We start from the raw sequence: 21,485 nt of genomic DNA, 5'->3' as shown, positions 1-21,485 counted from the left end.
GCCTTGAAGTACAGAGGGTGCAGTGTAGCAAACCTTGCTATATGAGCCATGATACAATTACCAGCAAATGGGTTAACCCTATTGGTACGATGCGTAGGGTACTTGCCTTTCACGCCAGTGACACAAGTTATATTCCTGCCCCACCATTCGCTACAATGCCAAAAGGCAAAATTCTCGATGTCACTAGGTGTATTACAAAGATTGCAATAATACTAAACAAGGGGTACAACTTTTAATTTTGTATACTGAACAAAAATATAAACCCAACATGCAACAATTTTAACAGAGTTACAATTCATAAAAGGAAATCAGTCAATTGAAATAAATTAGGCCCAATCTATGGATTTCACACAACTGGGCAGGGGTGCAGCCGTGGGTGGTCCTGGAAGGGGATAGGCTTACCCACTGGGGAGCCAATTAGAATGTATTTTTCACCACAAAAGGGCATTACAGACAGAAATTCTTCCCGGTTTCATCAGTTGTCCAGGTGGCTGGTCTCATACGATCCCGCAGGTGAAGAAGCCGGATGTGGAGGTCCTGGGCTGGTGTGGTTACAAGTGGTCTGCGATTGCGAGGCTGGGTTGGAATTCCTGACAAATTCTCTAAAACAACGTTGGAGGCAGCTTATGGTAGAGAAATAAACATGAAATTATCTGGCAACAGCTCTGGTGGACATTCCTGCAGTCAGCATGCCCCCTCAAAACCTGAGACATCAGTAGCATTTTGTGTGGCAAAACTACACATTTTAAAGTGGACTAATTGTCCCCTGCACTAGGTGCACCTCATGCTGTTTAATCAGCTTCGTGATATGCCACACCTGTCAGGTGGCTGGATTATTTTGGCAAAGGAGAAACTCACTGATAGGGATGTTAATAAATCTGTGCACATAATTTGAGAGAAACACGCTTTTTGTGCAGAAAGAACATTTCTGGGATTTATCAGCTCATGAAAACAACACTTTAAATGCTGCGTTTATATTTTTTGTTCAGTGTACTTTCAAACAAAAAAAGTCAGAACTCAAAAGCCAAATCAAAATAATTTATTTTTTTGTGACATTTCATACAGTTTGAGAATTGTGTCTCAAACACTTAATTGATCCATTGTCATATTTCGTTGCCACCTCAAACCAAAAAAATAAAAATGCCAAGCATGAGAAAAAAGCTATTCCTGCAGATTTTCACAAGCCTGTCTACCTCAATGCCATTACCATATGCTTCTAAAATGATTTCACATTACTTAAACAGTAAGATTTGTTTTTTTTTTAATTTTTTAACAAGTGCATTTATTTCATTACACTAGATCACTAGCTGCTCAAAACTCATGAAATTGAAAAAAATAAAAAATAAAATAAAGAAAAAGCCTCGGTGATTGTTTAAATCATTTAGAACTACATTACTAAACCCCAAGTCAATGCATCAAGTATTTCTCTCAGTTGAAATCTCAAACAATATGTCAAATGCGTGATTCTTTGCCAATGCGAGTTCACACACACAACTTTGGGGAAACCAGCCTACCAAGATTGGAAAAAGCGTTGCACAGTACGATTAAAATAAATAAAATGTAAAAAGCAAATAACGTCCAGTAAGTCCAAACTGCAAATACCCAAGTCAAATTTCGGTCTTCGTTTTAATCAAATTGGAAAACAGCAAACTCACCCTAAAAAGCACAACATCTGCAGTGGTGGACAGATACCAGTCTGACAAATGCCAGCCTCCCCTTCTCTGGAAATTCAGCACTAGAACAAATACATTCTCCCACACACAACTCAAGTGAAGGGTTAATAATATGATATAGCATAGGCAACTACACCTCTACAGGTCTAAATGTTCAGTTTAACTGGGACAAAGTTCCCCCAAAGGACTACATTACCTAGCAAACCTTGACGAACGATTCAACTCTTGTGCGTCCCAAATGGCACCCTATTACCTATATAATGCAATACATTTAACCAGGGCCCTAGTCAAAATTAGTGCACTTTATAGGTAATAGGATGCCACTTGGGACACATTCCAAAGCTTTTACTCTACCAAGTCAACTAGGATCGTAGGCAGCTGGCACATAGCACATAGAAATGGTCTGATATCGTTTAACCCCTTTACTTCGCTGCCAAATGTATTATATAAGCTAGCTAAATCACTCTCAGCTAACAGCATTCAGCCTACTTCTGAATGATATTGCTATACCATCATTTATTTATATTTACAATACACAGAATGTGTTGCTAAACCTGAATATCCTGTGGAGAAAACAAGATCTTGCCAAGACCATTCCGGTCAACTCTTCAACCTAAGCACAGGCAGTCAGGTTTGACTGCATCGACCTAAGCCTGGTCTCAGATCTGTTCGTGCCCTTGCCAACACCATTGTTGTCATTGTTAAGCCAAACATGACAATTACATAAGGAGTTAGGGCAAGAGAGCCGAAACAGACTGGCACCCAGGCTACATCAACATATCTATTCCCTAGGTTTCCATAAAAATAGCCTAACTAAGCTACAATCCCATTGTGAATAGTAAGTTGTAAACAGAGAGCCTGACTGATTATCAGTATGTATGATCTGAATCCGTTAGAAGACGGGAAATCCAGACAAATCAGGAAATAAAGATAAAAATAGATTAAAGAACTTCAAATAAACAGCATTGGACCAGGAGACTGCGATCTGCGAGTCGGACCAGGAGACTGCGATCTGCGAGTCGGACCGCGCGCTGCGCTGCTCCTACCCAGTGTGGATTTCAGCTTTAAAAAATATATAATAATAATAATAATAATAATTCACCCTTCCTTCCGCAAACAAGAGCCTTCCAGCTCTGGGCAAAAACCACCGACATAAAACTGTAGCTTGATTGTTACCGATAATTTTGTTGACCTTTATACAGATAACATAGTTGAGACAATAATTACCAAGCCTCAAATTATATATTTTTTATTTTCAATTAATAAACAGAGGATCATCTCTAACAGCCTAATTTCAGGTCATCGATTCCGATTCTAGAATGTTAGAATCACAATGAGCTGCTCGTTCATTCCATGAGAATCAGTGCAACAGCAAACTGAACTGAAGCACTCTGCCCCAATCTGTTTGCTTAGCAGCAGTCAATGCATTAACAGACATCTTAATTAATCAACCCAGCTCATCTACAGTCATTCATCCTTGCCAAACCTATGCTCAGAAGAAAAAAATAATAATAAGATGTCTCGTCGTCACTGCGTTGTTAGTGATATCTTTGTATGTGTACACGACATGTATGCATGTATGTTCTTTAGTGCATATGTTTCTTGTAGACCAACATCTATTCTTTAAAATCAAAAATGGTAGAGGGCCTTAATACAGGGCCCAAATGTCCCACCTCTCCTCAGAGAAGAAAATGAAACGGACCTCCAAAGAAAGCACATTGATTTTAAAATCACTGATTTTAAATTCTGTGAATACATTTGTTTACGAGGCCTAATTGAGATTTTTCCTTTTTAAAAATCACTGTGAAAGTTCACACTTCTTACGCAGTTTCTTTTTTGCCCTACTTTCTCCTGGATGTCCCCAGGCTTCCATTTTCATTTCATTGTCATTTCACAAAGCTTTTTTTCCTTTCTTTGGGACAATGCTCCAGGAGGCAGACAGGAGGCGGCTACCGTTAAGATTGTTGCTTTTATATGCATTTCATTTTTTATATATTTATATCCACGTATATATTTCATACTTTTTTGTTTGTTTTCGTTATTCATACCGGAAGTTTTACTTTGGCGATACCGGGGGGATGTTCTGCTCTTTGCCGGTGTGTCGGGGGCCTCCTTGGGGGGAGCTGCGGCAGGCTGGTTGGGGGCCCCGTCTCTGTTCACGGAACTTGAGGCCCCCGTAGCCTCCCTGTCTGGAGGACCCGTTGCTGCGGTAGTAGCCTCCATCCCGGGAGTCCCGGTCTCGATGGTCACGATCACGGGGACGGGCCTCCTTGCACTCCCAGCCACCATCCCTGTCCTGGGCTTTGTCCAGCCGGTCTCCCCTTGGGCGGTCGCCCGAGCTGGTGGTAGAGCTGGAGCTTGGCTCCTCTACCTTATTGACACGCAGCTCACGCAGAGGCTGGGCTAGCGTGGAAGGGGAGGCTGAGGCTGGGGGGGCCGGAGGGGGGGCTCGCTGGCACACCTCGGCATAGCTAAGCTTACGGGGCTCCTGAACAAGAGCCAGAAAAAAGGAACAATGAGTTCAGAGGAACAGATGTAGATCTAAGAGTTCAGGTAGAGAACGGAAACCAATTACGTTTCATAAAATTAAGAAGCAATCCCAATGTAAAACAAAGCAATCATCTCTAAATGGCTAGATTAGAGGTACAGGATTATCTTTGGTGCCTCACCACTGATGCAGGGGTAGCGGTGGTGGCTGGGGTGCTGGGTGTAGCTGGAGTGGAGGACACTGTGCTGGGTTGAGGCTTGGGGCCAGGCATAGCTGGCGGTGTGGAGGGGACTCCGGGTGGGTTGGCTGCACAGGGAGCAGGTGTGGGTGGGGTTACTTTGGGGGCTGGGGCCTCTGCTACCCTCTCCACCTTCTCCCACTTCTTCTCCTGATGGGGTACACTACAGAAGAACAAAAATCAGGAAGGAAAGGAAAGCCCCATTTGACCCAAAGTTAGTTTTAATGCCATTATGACTGAGGCAGACCTTTGTATGCTTCTTTGAGCTCTATTTATTGACGATTCTAGTCAATTCAGCACAACTTTATTGGCAGATCACTAATTAACAAGGCAAGTCTCTAGAATTCATCTGTGACATTAGCTTTACAGCTCATTGACTTGATGCTACCCAGTGATCTAGCAATTTTAATGTCTGAGTATAACAGAACTGAAACGGCAGGTGAAACCCAGAGGGCATATCACCCCCCCAAAAAAATAATCCTACCACTGATTTCAATGGCTGCCACTTTTATAGTAGGGCGAAATCATGCCCGATTGCAGTTCCTAGGGCTTCCACTAGAAGTCTTTAGAAAGAGTTTCAGGCTGGTTTTGGGAAAAATTTGACAGAAATTGTAGTTTTTCTAGGTGGCTCCCATTTTGTCTGTAGTGTTTCCAAGTGCGTGAATGAGAGCGTGTTCTTTGGTATTTTTCTCCAGTAAAGACAATAACGATTCTCCGTCTTAAATTTTAACGTTTATTTGAGTATTAGGGTACCTAAGGTTTGATTATAAATGTTGATTGACTTGTTATATTATATCACTATTTCTGACTTTCGTGTCACAAATCCCTTGTTGAAAATGGTTTGCTACGCATGTGTGCGCTGGGCGCTGCCCTCAGATAATCACATGGTTTGCTTTTGCAGTAAAGCCTTTTTGAAATCTGACACGGTAGCTGGATTAACAACAAATTAAGCTTTATTTTGATGTATTGCACTTGTGATTTCATGAAAGTTGAATATTTATAGTAATTTAAATTTGGCGCTCTGCAATTTCACCGGAAGTTGTCGAAATGGGACACTAGCATCCCACTGATCCGCAAGAAGTTAAGTCTCTATACACAAAGAGAGTGATATTACACTAACCCTCTGAATAATAATGTACAAACTTCAGCCTATTTTCCCTTACCTGGGGGCAGGTACATGGATGGGGGTTCCGTGGGGGAGTACAGCAGGTTTGGCTGCAAGCTGAGCAAGATTAGAGACACACACTGCCTCCTCATGTCCTGGGGCTGGGGTCAGGGCTGGGACTGGTCCGGCACCCACTTCCTTGCTGGATTCCTTGTTTACTTGTTCCGGCGTCTGTAGAGAGAGTAAGGAAAGACTGAAGTCAGCATATGAGCGAAAAAAACAACACCCAAAACTAACTTGAGATCTGCATGTAAAACTCCAGTTTGTGGTTTAAGCAAAAGTCTGAGTTGATCATATGCATCTCAAGTTAGGATTCTGCCCAAAATGAAGTGATAGGAGTGTGGTAGTTAACCATAGGGATCCTGTCTTAACCTTGTCTCTGTTCAGTCCTCGCACCACGTCTGACATCCTGTTCTCCAGTAGGGGCTCTCCCTGTGTACTGGCTACACAGCCCGGCAGCGGGGGGAAGTTAGTAGCGGCCAGGTCAAACTTAGGGACCGGCACCTTTACCTCAGCCAGGGGTATGGGCCTCTGGGGGGAAAACAAAGAGATAACATTTACATTTTGCACCATACAAACTCAAAATGTACATAATAACAAAATAAGCTTAACAAACAAACAAAAAGACATGCAAACCAGAAAAACAAGGCAAGACAGTTGCGTTGATAACCGGTTCGGTCCAGATTAAATCTATTATGCAAAAGCCAACTAAATCCACATAGTAACTGTCATTCGTTTTGTAACGGTACCGTAATCCGCTCATCCTCTCTCCTCCTTCTTGTGCCTCTATATGTAGTCCTTCTGTAATCAAGGACAGAAAAGGTTTTTAAAAGTGGTTCAGAAACTAGTACACAAGTGTTCTGTTATCTGACTTAACATTCTCCATCAGACCTTCAGATCTCATAATCTTAGCGCTCATCGGGACAGGTGTGGAGGATCATAGCTTAGGGGAGAGGGGGAGCGTAGGTAGAGGACGAGGAGGAGAGAAGGGAAAAGACCCAAAGCCAGTCACACTCCACAGCCTGCTTTCCCCTCCTGCGCATCAAGTTGTCATCACTAGGTCTGATGAGATGACCTGGAAGAATTCACCACTTCAAAAACAGAATGTCATTGTTCCATTAGGGGGATAATACCATCCCTGAGGACCTCACTGTGCTCTGTCAGAATACTGGATCGAGATACATATATATTTTTTTAACTTTCACCCCCTTTTTGTGATATCCAAATTGGTATTTACAGTCCTGTCACATCACTGCAGGTCCCCTATGGACTCAGAAGAGGCGAAGGTCGAAAGCCACGCGTCCTCCGAAACACAACCCTGCCAAGCTGCACTGCTTCTTGACACACTGCTTGCTTAACTCAGAAGCACCAATGTGTCGGAGGAAACACCGTCCAGCTGGCAACCAAAGTCAGCTTGCAAGCGTCTGGCCCGCCACAAGGAGTTGCTAGATTGCGATGGAACAAGGAAATTCCGGCCGGCCAAACCCTTCCCTAAACCAGACGATGCTGGGCCAAATGTGTGTTCCGGTCACGGCCGGCTGTGACACAGCCTGGGATCGAACCTGCGTCTGTAGTGACACCTCAAGTGTTGCGATGCAGTGGCTTAAAACTGCTGCGCCAATCGGGAGGCCCCCCGAGAGACCTTTATGAATAAAAAAAAGTTCTTAAGTGTCAGACTCACCTTCCGCGTCCAGCCATGCTGCCGTCATCGTTGAGGTCCGAGGAGGTGGAGATGAGGGGGAAGGCTGAGGTCAGGTCTGGAGGTGTCTGGGTCTGCAGAGGTCCAGGGCCAGTGGTGGGGGGCTGGGGACTCCTCATGCCAGTCAAGCTCTCCAGGGGAACAGAAGCCACTTCGCCTGGTCTCCCCACCTGAGGCTTCACGTGTGCCCTAATAAATACGACCCAGGGTTACAGAGGCTAATCTTGGCACAACTGGGACGTGGTGGGGATACAAATAGCATGCAGCAGCTAGGCCTACATTTGATGATATATACGCCAACATGCAACTGATGTGCAAAGAAAACTAGAAGACAAATGTCGGTTGAAATTAACTTTGCAAGAGTATTACAAACACCGCACCACCCTTTGAATTCATGCATTTGTTTTTTCAAGCTCATGCTTAAAAGAACTTCAGATATCAATCTTTGAACTTGTCGGGACAGGTGCGGAGATTCAGGGTTTTGGCGGGAGAGGAGTGGTTAGGGGTGAGCACAGGAGGAGAAACAAGAGAGACCCATTCTCTCCAAAGACTGTATTCCCTCTATGCACATCAATGTGTCATCAGGTCCAACCAGTGTCAGGGTTGTACATGACACAAGAGTACAAAATAATAAGCCAATCATTACGTCTGCCCACTACTGAGCTTAAGAAATACATGCATTTGTTAAGTGGTGGACGCATTTCTCAATTAAAAAAAATACCCTGCAAAGTTAATGTGGGAATCCGTACCAATTCACCAGCTAAAATAAGGTAATTTCTTATTCAGGTTGAAATGGCAGTTTGCAAAGGAAAAGTTATCAGTCAATCATTTTTGGCTGACCAAATCTCCATTCCACATTACAGTATCTAGCTGTCTTATTTATACAGTCATAGGAAACAGATTAGGTAACAGCAATTTCCCTCACCTCTTGGTAGCATGACTACATTAGCAAAGTACAGCTGTACTACGGAAACATTTATAATGAAACTAAGAGATAAATGAAAATAAATAAAATGGTTAGTCAGGATGAGAGAAACGGTTAAATGACAAAATGGAGAGCTAGCTAGATCACTGTGGATAGGAGCCAAGTCATAGTTAGAACTTATCTGAGCTATAGCCTATAAAACTGTTATTAACCAGTGGTGTCAAGTAAAACATATTTTAAAGTACTACTTAGTAAAGTACAGATATCCCAATAAACTACCTATTTGTATTTTTGCCAACTTTCACTCCACTACATACCTAAAGACAATGTACTTTTTCATTCATATACATTTTCCCTGACACCCAAAAGCAATCATTACATTTTGACAGGAAAAAATGGTCCAATTCACACACTTATCAAGAGAACATCCATGCTGCCTCTGATCTGGAGGAATCACGAAACAAACGCTTCATTTGTAAATGTTACAAATGCACACAGCCTTGCTGTGCAATTAAACTGAACTTCTTTACTTCAGATCAAAATGTTAACTCACTCATCCAATCCTCACAGCTCCGTTCACATACAACCTTAAACAGTGTTCAATACTCAAGTGAGCTACGACACCACATTACTGAACACAACAGTAAATTGTCTGAGTATTGGAGTGCGCCGCTGGCTATCCATAAATAAAAAATACATTTTGCCATCTGGTTTGCTTAATATAAGGAATTTGAAATGGTTTATACCTTTACTTTTGATACTTAAGTACATTTTTGCAATGCCATTTACTTTTGACACAAGTATATTTAAAACCAAATACTTAAGACTTTTACTCAAGTACTATTTTACTGGGTGTCTCACTTTAACTTGAGTCATTTTCTATTAAGCCATCTTTTCTTTCACACCACCAATTATTAACTCTTCTAAACATCTTGCAAACAGAAGCTGTTAAATGACTTCATATATGTCAATGTTAAAAGTATTAACTGAACTGTTATGCACTGGCTGTCAGAGCGAAGACCAGTTTTAGATTTAGTCATTTGGCTGTAGACTAGTATAGTAAGACATGGGATAATACTCAACTGTTCAATCAAAATCAAATTTGATGTAGCATATTTAGCAGACGTTATTGCGGGTGTAGCGAAATGCTTGTGTTCCTAGCTCCAACAGTGTAGTAGTACCTAAACTGTTAAAAACAGCTATGAACTGACAAAGCTGTCAGTGGTATTGCAAGAGATGGGGAAGCGATGAAGCTGTTATACAGTATAATGGCTGTACCTGAAGGCATTTATTACATTCTTTCTTGAATAGAGGGGTACACTGCAGGGACAGACAGTAAGAGAACAGGTGGTGAATTCAAAACCTTACCCTGGACTGGTTCATTCAATAAGACTCATACACTATTAATATGGAAATGCAAAATCTGTGGTTTTACGTAAGGATATATGCCATTAGGCTACGGCCACAGAGACGCATGTACAAGAAATACTTTGTATTTGTATTAATCAATAGCCTGATTTTGTCAGTCAAAGGTTCAATCCAAGTAAACCATTTTCCCGACAAGCTGCATTAGTAAAAAGGCGAGACTATTGTGCATTTTTGAATGGATAATCTCAAATTGAAAAACAACTGGTTCAAGCCATAATTTCCAGACAATTTCTGTGCGGCTGTAGCCTTACTCTACGAAGGAGGAAGAAAATGTAACAAAGTATTTACCAATTTTACTATTGTTTATCCACAAACTGGCATGTACGGGTTTAAAGCATTTTCACCCACAGAAAGACAACTTGAAACCACTCACGGCACTTCAGAGAGAATACAAGATCAACGTACCGGTTTCGATTATAGGGCCGAGTCATATTCAGGGAGTTGTTGCCAGTTTTGTAGTGTCCAGTAGAACTGAATCCATTCACAAAGCCACTGTTGGGAAATGGTGCCTGGAGATGTGGGAAAAGGAGGAAGAATACTTAATTGTCAATATTCTTAAACTGAATTTTTCCTTTTTGTATGATCATCCCAACCCCGAGACACACACACAGCGGGATTGGAAGCACATGGTCAGTCGCAGTGTAGTGCAGGAGAGTTAGTCATTACACAAGTTTCCACCTTACAAATCACATTTATACAGGTCACTGTTGAACAAGAAATATCAATAATATTTTGTCATTCTCAATTTCATTAACCTTTTTGGGATAGGGGGCAGCATTTATTGTTGAACTGGGATTCCTGCCTTCTGATGAAGATCAAAGGTAAGTGAACATTTATGGTGTTGTTTTTAACTTTGTTGACTCCAAAATGCCGGATATTCCTCTGGCTGTTTTGGGTTCTGAGCGCCGTTCTCAGATTAAGCTTTTTCCGTACAGTTTTTGAAATCTGACACAGCGGTCGCATTAAGGAGAAGTCTAATCAATTCTGTGAATAACACTTGTATTTCTGCAAAATCACAAATGTTTTGGAATCAAAACATTATTGCACGTAAGGTGCCAATGTAAACTGAGATTTTTTGAAATAAATATGCACATTATCAAACAAAACATACATGTATTGTGTAACATGACGTCCTATGATGAAGATCAAAGGTTAGTGATTCATTTCATCTATATTTCTGCTTTTTGTGACTCCTATCTTTGTCTGGAAAAATGTCTGTTTTTTCGACTTGGCTATGACCAAACATAATCACATGTGCTTATGCTGTAAAGCATTTTTGAAATCGGACACGATGGGTAGATAAACATCTTGTTAATCTTACATTTGCTGTATTGGACTTGTTAATGTGTGAAAGTTCCATATTTCTAAAAAGTATTTTTGAATTTCGCCTTTCTGCCTTTTCAGCAGAATGTTGTCGAGGGGTTCCGCTAGCCCTAGAAAGGTTAATAGGAAGACATATCTTCTATCATGTAGGATTTTCTCAATAAGACTACCCGAATGAAATTACAGTTGACACAATTTACGAGGATAAGGTTTATAGTCTGCTGAAACTTCCAAATAATTTGAATATTATACATTTATACCACAATTAACACCATAAAGATAATATATTGAGTGTTGATGTTCACCAGAGGAGTCTCGAAGTAGGGTGTAGGAGAGGGTGTCCAGGTCTGTGGTACGATGCCATAGAGAGGGTACTGCTGCTGAGGGCTATACACGTGCTGCATGTACAGGTTAGGGTTGTACTGGGACTGGGTCTGGGCAGCGTACATGCTGCTGTCCATGCTACGGTAGCCATTCTTAGCAAAGAACGTGTTGATGGCTTTTATCCTTGCCTGGAAGTTAGAAAAATCAAATCAAATTTTTAAAAACTTGTGAAATGAACCAAAATGTGGAAATGTGTCTTTGGCTTCACAATATGATTGTGAAGGGAAGAGAGATTAATAAAGGAAAGTGACAGTGTTAAATTACAAGTGATTGATTGTGTTATGTAACTCACCATGATAGGTTTTCCCTGAAATGTTTTCACCTCTTCTCTTAGATATCGGTGTGCCTGAACAGAGAGAAAGACAACAGACATGCAGAAATTCCATAGGTCTTCTCAACAAAACTGGGACTGATAAATGCTTACACCAATTAGAAGCCTGAATACTACTTTATACGCCAATCGGATCCAGCTTACCTGTTGAGCATCAGTGTCAGATTGGAATGTGATGTACCAGTTGTTGTTGTGCGCAAACTCCACACTAATCACTTTTGGACAGTTGTCATTTTTAAAGAGAGACTCCACTTCCTGAGGGGAACACAAAAAAAAGATAAGAGTATGTGAGTTGTTGCTCAAATATAGCAAATGTGCCATCATTTTTACATAGGAGTACTACTAGCAATTCACCTTGTCATTTACAATAATAACACTGGCTACAAATATTGTTGTAACATGATTGCATATTGGTTATAAAGTGTGTATGTGTGTGGGGGGTTAAATTGTATTTTAGTTGTAAGAGTAATGTAACCACAGCAGTAACATGGTAATATATTGGTTTTAACACGGTCGTCTGACCTCTACAGGTGTTGTCTCAGGAACCTCCCTCAGGATGATGATGCAGCGTTTGTGATTAGGACGCACTTTCTCTCCTTTCTCATCCACTTGTACCATTGGAGAGGCTGAGAACAAGAACAAACATCAGGGTCACAAATTACATCACTATCCATCTACATTACCAGTCAAAAGTTTGGATGCCTACTGATTCCAGGATTTCACTTTATATTTGACTGTTATCTACATTGTAGAAGACAGCAACACTATGTACACACATGGACTCATGTAGTAACCAAAACAGGTGTTAAATTAAAATATTTTATATTTGAGATTCTCTTAAGTAGCCACCCTTTGCCTTGATGACACACTCTTGGCATTATCTCAATCAGCTTAATGAGGTAGTCACCTGGAATGCATTTCAATTCAATTAACTGGCCATCATGAGGACCACCAAAGGAAAGGAAGACCCAGAGTTACCTCTGCCGCAGAGGATAAGTTCATTAAAGTTCCCAGCCTCCAAAAATTGCAGCCCAAATAGAGTTCAACAGACACATCTCAACATCAACTGTTCAGAGGAGACTGCGTGAATCAGACCTTCATGGTCAAACCGCCATGTCTTTGTGAGACGCAGAGTAGGTGAACGGATGATCTCTGCATGTGTGGTTCCCACCGTGAACTATGGAGGAGGTGTGATGTGTGTGAGTGCTTTGCTGGTGACACTGTCAGTGATTTATTTTGAATTCAAGGCACACTTAACCAGCATGGCTACCACAGCATTCTGCAGTGAAACGCAATCCCATCTGGTTTGCGCTAAGTGGGACTATGATTTGTTTTTCAACAGGACAATGAACCAACACACCTCCTGGCTGTGAAAGGCCTATTTGACCAAGTAGAGTGATGCATCAGATGACCTGGCCTCTACAATCACCTGACCTCAACCCAATTGAGATGGTTTGGGATGAGTTGGACTGCAGAGTGAAGGAAAACCAGCCAAACAAGTGCTCAGCATATGTGGGAGCTCCTTCAAGACTGTTGGGAAAACATTCCACAAGTGTGCAAAGATGTCATCAAGGCAAAGGGTGGCTACTTTGAGGAATCTAAAATATATTTAGACTTGTTTAACACTTTTTTGGTTACTACATGATTCTATATGTGCAAATTCACAGTTGTCTTCACTATTATTCTACAATATAGAAAATAGTAAAAATAAATAAAACCCTGGAATGAGTTGGTGTCCAAACTTCTGGTACTGAACAAACTATAATTGTATGGGTTATACCACTCCATTGTCCAAAAAGTATTGCCATTGGTGCGTAACATTTAAAAAATTAAAAAGAATAATCAATACCATTCAATCACAAGTCCACTTGTTCCTAGACTGGTCACAGAGCTGTTTGTGCCGTCCAACATTGACCATAGGAGTTGGCAAGAAAACACAAACAGATTTGGGACCAGGGTACATAGTTCCACAAAAGTAGCAAAAATGACAAATAAAACAACGGTATAGTTCCTTACATCGGAGTATGTCTAGAATGAGCTCCATGTCAGTAGTGAGGGCCTTGATGCTCTCCATGCTGGCAATGGTCCATATGGGGACAAACTGGTCACTGTCCATCTGGGACATCAGGTACAGGTCCTTGGACAGGTTCTCCCTAGACATCAAATGAGGGTCAAAGGTTATTATCATAAAACATACTTGGCTATCAAACATACACATTTATCCTAAAGAATTAACTTAATATATAATCACATAGCCAAAGCCCCATCAGACTATGGGTCATTCAGTAAGGCATAGTGTAGCAAAATATTTGCAACTACAAAACAAATGTTTTTTATTGGACAAGTTCAGGTACTATCTCCCAGTTACAAACATAGGAACAATTACACTCACCTAGAGGTAGAAGACCTAACCTAGAACACGTGTACTAACCTTGAGAAGCAGAACTCCAGCTCTTTCTTGAGGGAGTCTCTCAGGTTCTCTGATGAGAGGGGCCTTTCCTCTGTCAGCTTTGTCTTCCCTGAAAACCAACATGTGTTTCATTAGCATGTACTAAGGTAGGTCAGAAAACTCCTGGAGGTCCGAAAAGACATCTGGAAGAGGTCTGCCGCAATAATGCATCTGTAAAAGTGTTATAATTTGTCAGTGAGAAACATGCAGCTTTGTGGCTATGATTGACTAATCTTAACCATCTTTATTGTATATGGTGCATCATGGGTAGTGTAGTTTAGTTAATTGTGCTACATACCTGATGTGCCGGTAGTGGTCTCAGTGGGGATGAAGCCCAGGTCTGGGGGATCCATGCCGTTCACAGTGATCTCAGCTGTGGATGCTACCAAGGAGCTGCTATCCTCCAGGATAGTGAAACCAACACTGTACGGTTTACAACCGGGGGAGGACACAGACTCGGAATAACCTGGATGGGAGAGAGGGTACATCACGGTGTCATTTATTGTTCAATTCATCAGTTAATAGGATGTGTGATAATTGTAAGAACCTATTAGTAGCCTATTCGAAATTCCACTGCCGAAATGTCTGCACTTAAATAGAAACAGTGGAACAGGGGTCTTAAATTATTGTTAAACTCTTAACTTTGTGATAAATTGTAACATTTAGATTTTGTAAACTAATTTGGATATTGTGACTGGCTATGTCTGTTGCTGCTGTGCCACTGCACCCTCTTGGCCCCACAGTTTTATAAAGAGAGTTCTCAATAACAATAGGCCTACAGATTTCAGTATATGTGGCATTGATGTCATGTATAGTACAGCATAGGTTGTGGTATATTCCTTCTGTTGTCAGCCATAATAGCCCATCAGAGACAAGTAAGGGTTATTTCATTGATGTGGTGGATAAGATGAGCTTTCCTTACAATGTAAATTCACTTTGAGCATCTGGAAATGTGTTATGAAATATATTATGCATAGCCAATCAATGATTATAAATGACACCCGATGTACCCTCTCTCCCATCCAGGTTATTCCGAGTCTGTGTCCTCCCCCGGTTGTAAACCGTACAGTGTTGGGTATGGTGCTAGATATGTATGAAACCAAAAACATGTATGCACTCACTTCACTCTAAGGTGCATTGGCTAAAAGAGTCTAAACGGCATACATTATTATATGTTGTTAAGTGTCGTTTCTCACCCTCAGTGACATCAGCCGGGGGCCACTGTGCTCCGTCAGGAGGGACCTCAGCGGGGGCCACAGACACCTGCCACACCTTGGCATTGGGGTTCAGACCGGCGCCCTTGGAGGTGACCTTGGAACAGGGGGAGAGGAAATGCACTTAAAAGTACAGTATCATACACTTCAGGGTTGAAAAACAATAACATTTGGATTTTTTTATGCAACGTCAGTTTACTTTCTAAACAGACTGAATCAAAATGGAATTAATCCCAATCCTGACATACTTCTATTGTCTCCGTTTTTCATGCTGCCTGAGGAACACTCAAGTCGAAATGCGTTGCGGTAACGCGCCCTGATATATTGTCACTCTAGGCTGATCTGCTCTATGAATTTCTGTAAATTATTTGCAAATAGTTCACTAAAATTGGTGCCATCATACTGGTCACTGTCTTTATTTCTTGCCATGTCAAATACATTGCAATTTTCTTGCCCATCCTAAAACAAGGGAATTACACTCAGCATAACATTTGTATTTTGATTGTGCACACAACCACTCAAAAGATAAAAAAATATACTTGTCTGAGCTTCTTACACTAGGTAGACTTGTTTTTGGTAAGGGTTTCCCAGACTCAGTCCCGGGGCAGTGCTCCACATTTTTCTCCCAGTTTATTTTTGAATCTTTAAAACTGCCCTGTGCACTTAATTTTCCTGTGATTTAGAGATGGATATATCTATCTTCGCACTGAAAAGGCCACTTGAAATGTGAGCCTGTTGTGGTGGTGAATGAATAGGCCACTTGAAATGTGAGCCTGTTGTGGTGGTGAATGAATTTTGGCCTGCTGTAAATTAGTTTATCCACCAATAAGATAATCCCCAAACCTCTCTCAATAACATATTGTTTTCAGTTTCCCCTCCACACTCACTGTCCGAGCAAATGTATTGCTTGAAAAATTCAGTGGTGTAAAGTACTTTAGTAGTTTTTGGGGATATCTGTACTTCACTACTTATATTGCCAACTTTTACTTCACTACATACCTAAAGAAAATATACTTTACACGCCATACATTTTCCATGACACCCAAAAGTACTTGTTACATTTTGAATGGCTAGCAGGACAAGAAAATTGTCAAATTCACACACTTATCAAGAGGATATCCCTGGTCATCCCCACTGCCTCTGATCTGTCCGACTCACAAAACACAAATACTTTGTAAATATGTACGTGTGTTGGAGCGGCGTGTACGTGTGCTGGTTCTATGTAAATAAATAAAAAACATGAAAATGGTGCCGCCTGGTTTGCTTAATATAAGGAATTTGAAATGATGTATACGTTTCCGTTTGATACTAAAGTATATTTTAGCAGTTGTAGCAATTGTATTTTATTTTGATATTTAAGTATATTTTAAACCAATTTTTTTTTATTTATTACTTTTAGTATACGGTAGTATTATTTTACTGCGTGACTCACTTTAACTTGAGTCATTTTCTATTAAGGTATCTTTACTGTTACTCAAGTATGACAATTGGGTACTTTTCCACCACTAGAAAAATGACTCTGCTAAGAAGCCATTTGTTTCCATTTGACCATTTTAATTTAAAATATTCACAGTAAGGTACAGAAATGATTTGATATTGAGATTAAGGTCCAATGCAAAAGTTAAGTGTTCATGTAAATACCATGTAATGTGAACATGAATTGTAATTACCCTGTAATAACATTGGATAATCCCCTAATGTAAATCTGATAGAAATGTTAAACGTATTCAGGAGAAATATTTAACAAAAAATATATTACATAAATCTTGATACAAATATATCAAACGCCTCGAAGATGTATTACATTTGTTTCCATGAGCACAAAACCGAAACCAGAAAGATTCATAAACAAGTAGTTAACTAAGCTTTTGGGAACCAAATTGAATTCGTGGTCGATTTTTACATTTTATTTTCAGAAGAACCACTGATCGATAAACCACTATGACCAAGAAAGCCAAAGCAAGCATGGCGCGCTGTCCCCAACCACTATTAACGTTAGCCATTTTCAACCGCGAGCGTGTTGTCTACATTGTATCAAATAAAGATGCTTACCTCGAGATTAACAATTGTTGTACTTTGTGGGTAAACGTTTAAAACGCCAATGATCTTCTATTGCGAACAAGAGTGAGAAGCAGCACTTGAGATACTTCACAGTAGTTATTAAAAATAATTTTTAAAAATTAAAGACTACCCATAAAGTCGATTGTTTTCGAAAAATCAACATGCGGTTCTCATTGAACTCCATCTACATCCTTAGCAGATGGACCCACATGACATGTTTCAGCAGAGCGCGCGCTCTCTTCCGTACACTTTACCGCCAACCCAAACCCATAATCGCTGTTGGCAGGCAGCACCGTCAATCTCAAACACAAGCGATACACATAATGACATTTTGTTGCTGCTGCTACCCCTGCTACTGAGCCCTTAACCATTCCCGAGGATACTTGAGGCACGTGTCACTTTCTCTCGCCCCCGCCCCACGTTCTAAAATTTAATATAGGAATTCGGAAATTAGTATTCTTCACAGGAGCATCTCGTCCGGTCTAGGGAGGATCCCCAATCCCCAGTTACATGACACCATTTTAAAAGCGGGTGTGGATGGGCTTTAGAGGCTTGGCACTAATCCAAAAAGGTGTAGCTAGCGCTACATTTGAGTAATTCAGAAGACTTTCTTATCCAGAGCGACTAACAGAAGCAATTATGGTTAAGTGCCTTGCTCAAAGGCACACCGAAGGATTTTTCACCTTGTCGGCTCGGTTACTGGCCCAATGCTCTTAACTGCTAGGCTACATGCCGCCCAAGAGCTGTCAGTTACATTGACTGGATATGACAGACAAAATTTGCCAAATTTAGTTTGTCAGTTACATGTGTCATTAAAGCAACAATGCCATAAATAAAAACAATACTGTGAAAACAGATATATACTACGGCCCATAGCTTGACATAAACTACAGCATAAATCAGTAAATACTTAGCTAATGAATGGCAATGCCAGCTACGTACTTAAACATTGTTACATACATATGAAGCATTTGATATTGGTCGTCATCTTGTTTCACCTTAGAGTCCACAGAGCTAGCTTTAGATCAAATAAGTAAAATCTGCCACATAACGTTACCACTGAGGGGTCGTACCTAGTCACCACCTGCTACAAAATTATCCAACGTACTAGTCTAAGTGTTACTCCTGGCAAGAGCAGCTGTCACATCTCAGTATACATTGTCGTTTTAAAATAATTTGATATATTAAGGAGCACACCTTACACGGTGCACAATACAGTCCCTTTGTCTAGCAAAGCAACTCGAATTAATCTGTAGCAACATACTTGCAGTGCTAGCTTGCATCTCGTTACTGTAGCCCCAGTTTCTATATAGTCATCTGACACCGACTGTGCTGCATAGGCCGGGTATTTGCAACGCATGTTAGCTAGCTAGGTAACGTTGATTCGGCGAATTTGCTTGCTGGTTTGGCTGCATAGTTTGACAGCATCGGTGCGCCTGCCCGCAGTCTCCAATCGATAGTCTACTAAAGAGCATTACAGTTGTCACTGCATATTGATTACTAGGTAAACTCCCAAATTAGCTAGCTAGGCTACTACTGCTAGTTAGGTTAGCAAATTAAATGGCTGCCAAAGTAGATTGCTGAACTAAGCTTCAGATAACGCTTGGCTAGATAGCCAACGTTAGCTGGCTAACTGAGTTACTCAATATTATTCTGTTTGCAAAATAAGATAATGGAAAATATTGTTTGCAACGGTGATTTACCCTAGCAAACCAAATGTGTGGGCTATTGAAAGACAGCAAATAAATCATTCAGCCAAACATATGGCAACATACCTAGCTAACGTTAACTATAAATAATCTCAACCAAGTTATCGATATGAATCGGATTGGTAGTTAGCAGAAATCATTGCAAATGTAGGTAATATTATCGGCCTCAGGAACCTATGACTGAGGCATGATGACCCTATTTGGAAAGGCAGTGGCAGGCAACAAATCATGGTGGTAGGAATGGGACTTAGGAGATGGTGTGTTGTGTGTAGGCTAGGCGACGTTAGCTTAGCTAGTTGGGAAGAGTAGAGGCCGCTACTCACCATGCCGCCTGACCCTCCCCCGATCCCAAGTGGTGTGTCGTCCACCACACAGGTCTTCGGTCCCGGATCACCCTCCTCCTGCAGCAGCCGCGGCTCTCCGCCCTGGTCCGAACTCATCGGCCGCTCCTGGCTCACGTCTCCCCCGTCGTTTTCCTCCCAACCCCCCGGTCTGCTTGCCACCCCTAGTCTCTCAAAATACTGGTTTTACTGTCTTACAATCAGTCTGCTTATCTCGTGCTAGAAATGTTTAGCCAACACCTAAAGCTAACTAAATAGGCAGGGTTAGCAAGTAAGCTATCCTACTTAGCTAGCTAGCCGGGTTGAATCAACGTGTATGAACCAAACTCGCACGACAATATACTACAGACGAAAACTATACCAGATCATGAACCTACTTTTACCACCTTTGTCACTAATGTTTCTTCCCACACATTTTTTCAAGCGTCAAAGGCGAATTCTTACCCGGGCAACCGAAGCGGACACTAGGGACACGCACCCTGCACGCACCTTCCTAAGAGCAGGCAGAAGCAGACATTAGTGAAGTCCGCCACCGTCCCAACTCACATTGCGAGTTAGAAATGACCTTAGGAACTTTCGTGGTACTTTCCGTTTCCGGTTGACAAACTTAAAAACAAATAGCTTGGTCAGGCAGGGATGTCTTAAAAAACAAACAAAAAAACAAAAAAAGCTTTCCATTTATTGTACAATAATTTCGTACGTTTGATCCAAGAAGGGCAGTTACTTACCAATGCAACTGGGGTGCAGTTTTTGATAATTATTTGCTAAGAATAGCGTTTCTAAACCAGGGCTCCAACCTTGTCCATGGAGAGTTAACGTTACACCGTCCTGTACGTTTTCGCTCCAACAGTAATCTAGCGCATCTGGTTCTAATAATTAGTCTGGTGTGTTGGTCTTACAGTTGGGTGAAATTTAATATGCATATTAAATTTAAATGCATATTAACAGAAGTCAGCAGGTATTTACATGGGTGGCAAGGCAATGAAGAGACCTTGAGAGGACCCATAATCAACAATAGAATCATGATTATCGCCTTTATATCGTGTGAGTGAAAGGAAGTCACTCTGATGAAGTTCAACTTCAGTGGACAGAACTTTTAGTCGAGCCAAGCGCCATGTGGTCAAAGATGACGGATGAGAGTGAGTCAGATCCGAAGAATGCACTTTATATTGGGTTATGGCTGGGTTGTGCCACCGGGGAACTTGGAGGTACCGTGGAAAAAGAAGATAAAGAGCGTAAAGAAAGCAGATGTTGAGTTTGAATCCGATGAAGCGAGCAATAACAAGGGATATGGTGTGTTGAGGAAGATTGGTGTTAAATACAGAGTGAGCTGTACTCCAGACCAAGTTCTGAAATGGAAGAGAATTAGGGAGAATTAGCAGAGGTGGCAGGTGTGGGGAAGATATTGGAGCCTAAGCCTCGCTCAAATGGATAAAGATGAATTTGGTCCAGTGGGAGTGACATTTTTGGGGAAAGTTTTTGTCAGACCCATATGGGATTTCAGGGTGGGTGGGAAAAGGAGTTGGGTGAAGGTAACCTGAAGTTGTCTTGTGACCAAGAGGGGGTGGATGCTCCGCACCACACAAATGGGGAAAAGAGATGTTACTTGCTTTGCTCCCAAGAAGAGGGCACCAATGAAAGGAATGATTACTGGGGTAGAGGTGAAGATGGAGCAGTGGAAATTCCTGGTGTCAAGCGTGGTGAAACAGATGAGGCACTCTATTTCAAATATTATTTATCACATGCTTCGTAGACAACAGGTGTAGACTAACAGTGAAATGGTTCATTACAGGTCTATTTTCAACAATGCATAGTTAAGGATAAGACAACAAATAAAATAAAACATTGAAATAATGAAACGGTGAATAACGAATAAAAATAACATGTAAAAATCTTATGGCTATATATAGGGAGTAGAAAACAACATGGCTATATACAGGTAGTACCGGTGCCGAGTCTATGTGCTGTACATAGAAATGTCCCTTTTTCGGGACCCTGTCTTTCAAAGATAATTCTTAAAAATCCAAGTAACTTCACAGATATTCATTGTAAAGGGT

The 21,485-nt window shown here is 41.2% G+C and overlaps 1 protein-coding gene across 8 annotated transcripts; it reads right to left on the bottom strand.

Annotated features, from left to right (window-relative positions):
* Positions 1–1,024: 1,024 nt before the first annotated feature.
* On the bottom strand, positions 1,025–21,255 carry larp4aa (La ribonucleoprotein 4Aa). 8 transcript variants are annotated; one of them, XM_021565777.3, is made up of 17 exons: positions 19,411–21,255; positions 15,300–15,414; positions 14,402–14,569; positions 14,086–14,173; positions 13,671–13,807; positions 12,177–12,280; positions 11,799–11,909; positions 11,616–11,669; positions 11,245–11,451; positions 10,022–10,125; positions 9,467–9,508; positions 7,246–7,452; positions 6,314–6,365; positions 5,937–6,095; positions 5,563–5,735; positions 4,343–4,562; positions 1,025–4,161 (listed from the first exon to the last, which is right to left on the bottom strand). In XM_021565777.3, the coding sequence occupies exons 1-17, from the start codon at positions 19,525–19,527 to the stop codon at positions 3,730–3,732; spliced, it is 2,490 nt and encodes an 829-aa protein (XP_021421452.2). In that variant the 5' UTR covers positions 19,528–21,255; the 3' UTR covers positions 1,025–3,729. The 8 variants fall into 8 exon arrangements, with proteins under 8 accessions (XP_021421452.2, XP_090058786.1, XP_021421454.2 ...); XM_090202660.1 differs by having other exon boundaries at positions 13,504–13,807; positions 19,411–19,977; XM_021565779.3 differs by lacking the exon at positions 19,411–21,255 and adding an exon at positions 17,370–17,890.
* Between the last annotated feature and the right edge of the window lie 230 nt (positions 21,256–21,485).

The sequence above is a fragment of the Oncorhynchus mykiss genome, chromosome 16 (genome assembly GCF_057628025.1).
Source record: "Oncorhynchus mykiss isolate SJ-2025 chromosome 16, ASM5762802v1, whole genome shotgun sequence".
NCBI lineage: Eukaryota > Metazoa > Chordata > Actinopteri > Salmoniformes > Salmonidae > Oncorhynchus > Oncorhynchus mykiss.
Note: the sequence above shows the minus strand (reverse complement) of the source record. Positions and strands in the feature narration are given on the sequence as shown.